Here is an 8,213-nt window from a genome sequence, read left to right as displayed (position 1 = left end):
ATGGTGGCAATGGAAGCCCCTCCCTGTGATGTCATTGGCTCCTCCCTGTGATGTCACTGGCATAGCAATACCTCTGGCCCAGCCCCAGCCCCCCCCCCCCCGGGAAATTGGAAAGTCTACACCCCTGCACCAACTGGTTACACACCTTCCTTTCCCCCTCCATCCTACTTGTCATTTGAGCTGCAGGAACTGCTCCTGGTTTTCCTCCAACCCCTTTCAAAAGCACGTAGTGACCAGGGATAGTATCTTCCGGTTTCACAAGGCCTTCTCTTGGAGTAATTGAAGATATAGTATCTAAAATGGCTAGGATATTTTCTCCATTTAATTGTACCTTTTCTTTAAGTTCTGTCCACATATGTGCTACTACCACATAGATATGATTCCTCACTGTGTCTGTCTTTGGGATCCTCAAGACTACGGTTCTGAGGTGAAGGTGATGAGGCCCTAGGGCTGTCTCCCTTTTTATCAAAGGATGTCCTAGCTACCCTCACCCTATGCTCAGGAGCCATCTACTTTTGTGATGTTGTAGGATGGGCATTTACATAGTGCCCCCTTTCCCCCACACACATAGCACACACTCTCTCTCCCATACCACTAACGTTCAATTTATATACTACCCTTCAGGACAACTTAACACCCACTCAAAGTGGTTTACAAAGTATGTCATTATTATCCCTACAACAACAATCCCCCTGTGAGGTGGGTGGGGCTGAGAGAGCTAGAAGCTGTGACTGACCCAAGGTCACCCAGCTGGCTTCAAGTGGAGGACTGGAGAATCAAACCTGGCTCTCCAGATTAGAGTCCTGCCACTCTTAACCGCTACACCAAACAGGCTACTCAGCCTGGTTTCCCTCTTTTTCACTACAGTTATTCCCTACTTTGGCAAAATGGTTGTTCACGTATTCTCTCTTTCTTCTCTCCTGTACTCAGGTGTGACAAGCGGCTTAAAGGAATTTGGTTCTCTTATTCCGTCTCAAACCCTTCCCTGTTAAGCTATCAGTTTGTCTGCCCACTCTGCTGCTTGTGCAACATCCTGAGTTAACTTGTTCTTGACAAGAATTTTGCTGTTGGAAGAAAGTTGGGATAAGTATCATCAGGTTGAAGAATAGTCACAGAAGAAAAATTGCTGCCCTGATCAAAGCAGCAATGGTAGATTTGTATATAGTACAACATTAAGTTAATCTCCACTTGCCTCTATGCAGCCCCTTCTAGAATTCAACTTTTTCTCATCCCATCACAAACCAATTGCCACTTTATACATCTGAGCAGATAGAGATCACCACCGCTACTTTATCATGGCTGCTGGGATGTCTGCATCACAAAACATGTCTTTTTCTAAAACACATTGTGTGGTAAAGATTGTAGCCCTTATCAAGTGGTAAGGATTCTCACACAGTTGAATGGATTAGTTATCTGCATTAGTCATCTGTGGCCAAGGACACCTAGTCGGGAAATATTCCTGTGAGCTGTAAAGTTCTTTAAGAAATGGTTTCTCTCCCCTGCTCCCCCCCCGCCCCTTTTCAGATTTCACAATACCAAGCATCCTTCACTCTGAAAAGATTTATAGAATCATTTTTACGAGGCTGTTTATTTTCGTGCATGTTGTTTGCAGGGAAGCTGTACCATGAAGTCTCTTGTGTGTGTGTGCGCACGTGTGTGCATGTGCATGCGTGTTTTTTCTCCATTATGTTGTTATTGTGGGGAAGTGGAGCTCCTAATGCAAGCACCAATTCAACTGAGTGGGAACAGTGAGCATGCACAGAAGACACACGGCTTCCCTTACAACCATCAACATCTGTAAGTAACATGCCGTGACAGAACACAGCAGCAGTGAATTAGGAGGATGGCTCAAAAGGGAGCCTGACTGTGGGTTGAGCAAACACATAATACTGCAGCCATTTGTATTGCAGCGTTTTGGAACATACTTACATAACAAGAAAGCTTCCTCATCTGCCAATTGGTCAGCATGTTTACACAAACAACCTGCATTCTGGATATATTTGCTGCTTCCATCATCTTTCCTTCCTTCCCTTACATACATCAGCTGTTGTAGTTATGGAGCTATATTGTAATAGAGGAAATGTCCTTTTGGAGTTCCAGAACTTCTGTCCAGCACACTTAACAGTCATTACAAATAAATGTAGGGGTTGCATGAGGATATACCTTTCTGGGTCAGTTCAAGGATAACCCCAAACATTGCCAATTTTGGGATTAATGAAAATTTATCTTCTGGAAATTTAGAAGCATTTTGGGAGCCAGGAACCAAGAGGAGAAAAGAGGAAGCTGGTCTGCCAAACAGTCTCCCCCGTCCCCCTTTACATTTTAAAGAGCCATTAATTTTCATAGAAAATGAAACTGGACACCAGATTCCTGATCTGATGGATCTCATCTCCCAGGCTAGCTCTATCACCTGTAGTAAACCATGGAGCCACTACAGGCAGTAGAGAAGTCAGGACTTCTCACAGTAAATAATAGTCCCATTATTTCCTATGAGTGGAAGACCTAGCCTCCCACAAGAAAATCTACTGATCAGCTGTTTGGTGGCATCTCCAGTCTCTTCAAATTTTAAAGAGTTAACTGTTTTATATGGGGGTAGACCTGTTTTACATTGATAGATGTTGATAAAAAGGTCCAGAACCAGGGGAAGTGGGCAAAAACCGTCACCTAGCTCTTTCTTTGAGCAAAACCTGTGCCAACATACAGCTTGGCAGAAGAAACGCAGGACTTTCCCTTCCTAACAGTAGCCCTCCAAGCCAGTGTTCTTTTTTCCCCTGCAAGGGGAGTCCTGTGACCTCTGGTAATGCCTTGCCAAGGGTCACAGAATGCTGCAGTGAGAAAGAAATGGTGGGGAAAGAGCCACCACCAAAAAGATTTCATTCATGCAGTCACAGGTCCAAGCCACTGGTTCACCATTTTCTACTATGTGGCAGACTGAAGAGAGAGGCCAGACATTTTAAAATGCAAATATATTTTAAATCACTTAGCTGGCTGAATTAATCTCCCTATATATTAGCTGAAGTGAGAGTCCAAAGCCAATGAAATATTGTATATAGAATACTTGTCATTTCAAGTCACATCTCCAAATTAATTCCTTTTTACACCACCTACAGAAAGTGTCGATCTCTGCTATAATGACTGAGGACATTTCCCTAGCTCATTACCAACTCAAATCTGATAATGCCTGCTTAACTCCCAGGTGATGTGCTCCGTCTTTTGCAAAGCAAAAGTCTCTCATTCATTTGAAACTATTGCAGTTAGCACACAGCTTCACACAGGCATCCCACGCTACCTGAAGTTGACATATCATTGGTATCACACAACCATTTTGAACTTCAAAGTTCCATCAGGAAAGCTTGAAGGGAGATAGAATTTTAAAAATGAATGCAAAAAAGGTCTGTATTTTAAGTATAATCCAGCAAAAACAACAGAAGCCAAGGGTATTAGCTTAGGATATTTACAGCTCTGTTCTCAGTTACAGCTCATTTATCAATTACATTTTGATACACCACCTAGCACTCCTTAACTGAAGCATTTTATTGGCCAACTTGTTTTAATATGGAAGTAGCTTGTATTTCTGGGAAACTGAATCACTGTCAACTTTAAAAGGGCTAGCTGAATAATCCATACACGTCAAAGTATACTGACCTCAGAGGACTTGGTGGTATTTTCTTGAGATTGCAGAGCATATCAGAGTTGCATCGTTCTAATTGTGTGAGTTTGCCCAACTTGTGTCCATAAATGGACCCGGAACACTAGGTTTCTGCCCTGCATAGCAGGCACAGATGTGCCACCTACTGGTTGAAATGTGAATATCCACATATTTGCAGTACATTCTCACCTTCAGGTCCTTGCAAAGAAAACGGCTACAGTAGAAGCTTCAACAATAAAAATGACAGAGCCTTTATTGGATAAAAATGTTTCATACTCAGCAAGATTGTACGAAAGCAGAATATTTTACAGGTCTAAAATATAGTTAGAGCTAATTTAAGTAAACACATTACAAAAGATTAAAAACTATTGAAGTAAACAATCCCTTCACCCAGATCAAAAATTCTACAATTTAAAAAATACATGCAGTCAAATTGAAAAGCTCTAAAACACACAATGCTAGGAATCAGTCCCAAGAAAAATCTTACTATTGCTTCTTTTTTAATCATGTACATTTTGTTTGTTCTGCATGTGTCATTTTTCATATTTACTCTTTAAAATCTGGCAGTTTGGTACGCGCTGAATTTCAACTTAATTTTGCACCCAAAAGTCAGAAAGAAAAGCAGAAATTTCAAGTAGAAAACATGATTCAGGAAGACGAAATGCGGAATGCAAGTAGTAATATCCTGTGGACAGAAGCCCTGCTCTCTACACAGGCTGTTCATAGTAGCCCTGGAAATTAAAAGGTCTTGGTTCTAACCTAGGCATGAGAAAGGTACTCTGTATAACTGGCCAGCCAAAAGGACCAGACTCACCCATGTCCTGATTTGCAACAACAAACGTTGCGCTTGCAGAAATGCAAAGTGCAAAGGAGATTCTCCCCTGACTGCTGCCAGGAATGTACCTCAAAAACAGTGCTGGGAACTGCGTACTTAAGATACACAGTTGCTGGACATTTAGACGACAGTGTTTTTACTATTAAAAGTATCCCAGTTATCTATTGTGCCTTTACACATACATTAAAGTGCAGTCACCATTTAAAGCAATCTCCACCCCCACCCCCTTTGGAACTGGTCCCTATTGCAATCTCATTGTTAGTGGTAATAATTGTGTATTTTTTTAAAAAAAAGCCTTTTTTCTTCCAGCTCAGCTTCGTGGATTATAGCTAGATCCTTCCCTGACCACCCCCCAAATTGCCAAGCTACCAAAAGCAGAAGCAGATAAACATATTAATGACTAGGAAACTGAATGGAGTTCTCAAAATGGGTACAAATTTTACTTGATTGAGGAGGCAGCAGCTATCCCTACAATGATTTTAATGTATACTAATCCAATTCCATAAAATTAATTATGTTCTTGCAGGTTTTCCAATGTACTTTCCTATGCAATATAAAGCTAAGCAAGTCTTTATGGTTCCTTTATGTGTCAACTTGCAGTACTGTTACTTTTGCAGAGAGCAGCCACTTTAGGAAGAAAAAGAAAATGCCACCCCTCCCCAAATTAAAAACACACATTAACTTAAGGCCCAGCACCTTGCAGTAAGTTCTCTAGTAAAAACAATTTATTCCCTTTCCTCCTCTTCCTCCTCCTCATAATATCTGTTCCGCTTGATCTGCTCTTCCACTGTCAAATCTTCTAGGTCTTCACCTTCAAAAAACCCAACATCCTGGGATTTACGATTTGGACTAAGGACTAAATCTTTTGTGGTTGTGGAACTGAAGACAGCGTGTGTAGGAGACATAAGAAAGGACGTTTCTTTATCCAGGGAGTTGGACCTCTTTTCAGCATTTTGTTCTTCCTCCTCGTCCGCCTCTGCAACCTGCCGGCCATTTGCAACCAGGCTCTCCTCTCCTCTTGCTTCCTGCTTTTCCTCATCCAATTCTTTCTCCTCCTCTTCCTCCACCTCCTCTATACTGGGGGCGTTTTCAGGCTCCACTGCACTGCTTTCCTCACTCGGCTTGTCTTCTACCACCATGTCCCTGGCCAGTGCCTCCCATTGCCTGACGGCACTCCTCTCAGTCTTTGAGCGAGATCCATTTTCAGTTCTGTGGCCCTTAACAGACATTGTTCTAAAAGAGGCTGCCACTGTAAATGGCCGGCTTCTTTCTTTCAGTGAAGAGGACCTTCGTAATTTTTTAAGGTCTTGGTCCACCTCTTCCTCATTCTCTGGCTTAGGAACCTCATCCTCTGGGGGCCACTTGGGCTTCAACACTTTGATACCTTCTTCCAAAACACTCCCTTGACTGCCTTGCTCAGCAGGTGGAGGCCAGGCAATCTTCAGTTTCTTTGTTTCCGTTGGCCTCTCCTCCTTCTCTGGCACGCCAGCAGCTTTTGCTTCCATGCTGGCTGCCAGAACTCCAACCTTTGCAATTGGTGCATCCTCCACTCCAGGACTTTGAGGACCTTCTGTTGTACTCCCGACCAAGGCAGGTTTCTCCAGGGATTCTTCACCCTCCGTTTTGCTAACCCACAGTTCCTTGTGTGGCTTATGCCCAAAACCTTCATCATAGTTGCCTTTGGATTTAAAGAGCTGGTTAAAATGAGGCTTGCAGTAAATGCTCCCATGCAGAGATGCATACGTTCCAAGGCTGTACAAGGGAAAACACACACAAAAGTACTCAGTTAGGATACCTAAATACATATAAGGCAAAGTAGTGTTGCAGTCAAGAATCTACCACATCCCATTTAAGCCTAGGTCAGCATGTGCTGACTCAGGCATAAGAAGGGGAGGAAACTGGAACACCATCCAGCTGCTATGAGAGACCGAACAGCCAGCCCTCTGCCCTGCCCCTTTCCCACAGGTGACCCCCTTTACAACCTGAGCTGGCCTAGAGGTGTGAGCTAAGCTAAAGAGCCAAAGGGCCCAACTGGAACTAAGGGCCGAGCTAGAAGTGACAAATGACACTTCAATGGCAAGTGAACAGACTCACGTGTATTCCTCCCTGTTCACTTGCACTCCACTCAATCGAGTGTCTGTTCACTTGCCACGTGAGTCTGTTCACTTGCCATTCAAGTGTAATTCGTCACTTCTAGCTTGGCCCTGAGAGAAAGAAACTCCAGCAGAGAGAAAGAGAGAGAAACTGGCCCTGTTCTCAGAACCCCTTTCTCTCCCTTTTTTTTTTTATTATTATAAGCTGTTTGGAGTCCCTATGGGAAGAGAAAAGTGGCATATAAGTAAATAAAATCAGTAGCATTGAAGCTGCACATAAGTGGACTGCTGCTTCACAATAGGGAAGATTAGAGTGGAGCGCTGACACTCACATGCCATCAGGGGCCAAGGCAGAGGACAGGCAATTTTCAAGACATCTCTACCTTCTTTTCGAGTATTCAAGGCTGTGATAGGGAGGAGAAGGGTGGTGACCAAGTCACATCCTAGTCCAGACTGCTAGGAGAAGTCTGCTGGCCAGATTGACAAACAGCAGCAAACTGCCAGAAACAAGCACTTTTCTTGGCGAAGGAAACAGTCTGGAGAGCCTCTGAGCTTCTGTTTCCAGGGTGAATGCATTCTAGGGCATCTAGAACTTCCCGCATCTAGAACTTCAAACCAATGATCGACGCAGTCCAACATCCCGTTCCCCACAGTGGCCTGGCAGATGGCTCCCAGATGATTATATGCTGAGCATGAAGGTAGCAAGCTTCCTCCCTCCATTTGTCCCAACATCTGGTATTCAAAGGTGCACTGCCTCTGTACTTGGAGGCTCTGTTTAGGCCTGACCAAAAGCTATTAGTCATGACAGTGATCCATGGAGTCATCTTTTTATTTATTTTATTTTTAGTCTGCCTTTCTCACTCAAGGTGGATTACCCAGTGTAAGCCAATATGATCAATGTCTGGGACATTCAATAAACAATACAATACAATAGGGTACGGACTGCAGTAATTTGAAAAAAGCAAGCAGAAATCCAATACAGAGCTGAAACAAAACATAACCAACTCGACATGAAATATTCAATTGTGCAACGACTACTCAGAAGCATATTTACAGCAACAGACAGTCTCCATCCCTTTATCAAATAGGTCTTGGTATTGACCTATAAGGCCCTGTGTGGACTGGGGCCAGCATGCCTGAGGGACCGTCTCTCCCCGTATATTCCCCAGAGGACCCTCCGATCGGGAGGAAAGAAATTGTTATCAGTCCCGGGCTCCAAGGAGGCCTGCCTGGCCTCGACTAGAGCCAGAGCTTTCTCAGTCCTGGCTCCTACCTGGTGGAACGCTCTGTCTACCGAGACAAGGGCCCGGCAGGATCTACTATCTTTCTGCCGGGCCTGTAAGACAGAGTTGTTCTGCCAGGCTTATGGCTGAGGCTGGGCCTCCGCTGGCTGAAGGATACAACATCTACTACCCTCCCTATGACAGCTGCCCACCACTGTTCTTAAGTTGCTGCTATGTTCAACTGTACTGTTGCACTATTTGTTATTAACTGTATTGCCGCCATCAAGAAAAAGAGTGCTGCTATTTTATACTTTTGTATGATGCTTTAAAATGTTTTATATGGAATGTTTTAAATGTTCTTAATGCTGTTATCCGCCCTGAGCCTGCTTGCGGGGAGGGCGGAATACAAATAT

At 43.7% G+C, this 8,213-nt stretch overlaps 1 protein-coding gene across 3 annotated transcripts in view; it reads right to left on the bottom strand.

Moving 5' to 3' along the window:
• Positions 1 to 3,884: 3,884 nt before the first annotated feature.
• LIMA1 (LIM domain and actin binding 1) overlaps positions 3,885 to 8,213 on the bottom strand; it is a 64,218-nt gene continuing 59,889 nt past the window's right edge. For all 3 annotated transcript variants that reach the window (XM_054979001.1, XM_054979004.1, XM_054979002.1), the window contains exon 11: positions 3,885 to 6,236. In XM_054979001.1, coding sequence (XP_054834976.1) covers positions 5,210 to 6,236 — 1,027 coding nt within the window. In that variant the 3' untranslated portion in view covers positions 3,885 to 5,209. The remainder of the gene's footprint in view (positions 6,237 to 8,213) is intronic.

This window comes from Eublepharis macularius, chromosome 4 (assembly GCF_028583425.1).
Source record: "Eublepharis macularius isolate TG4126 chromosome 4, MPM_Emac_v1.0, whole genome shotgun sequence".
NCBI lineage: Eukaryota > Metazoa > Chordata > Lepidosauria > Squamata > Eublepharidae > Eublepharis > Eublepharis macularius.
Note: the sequence above shows the minus strand (reverse complement) of the source record. Positions and strands in the feature narration are given on the sequence as shown.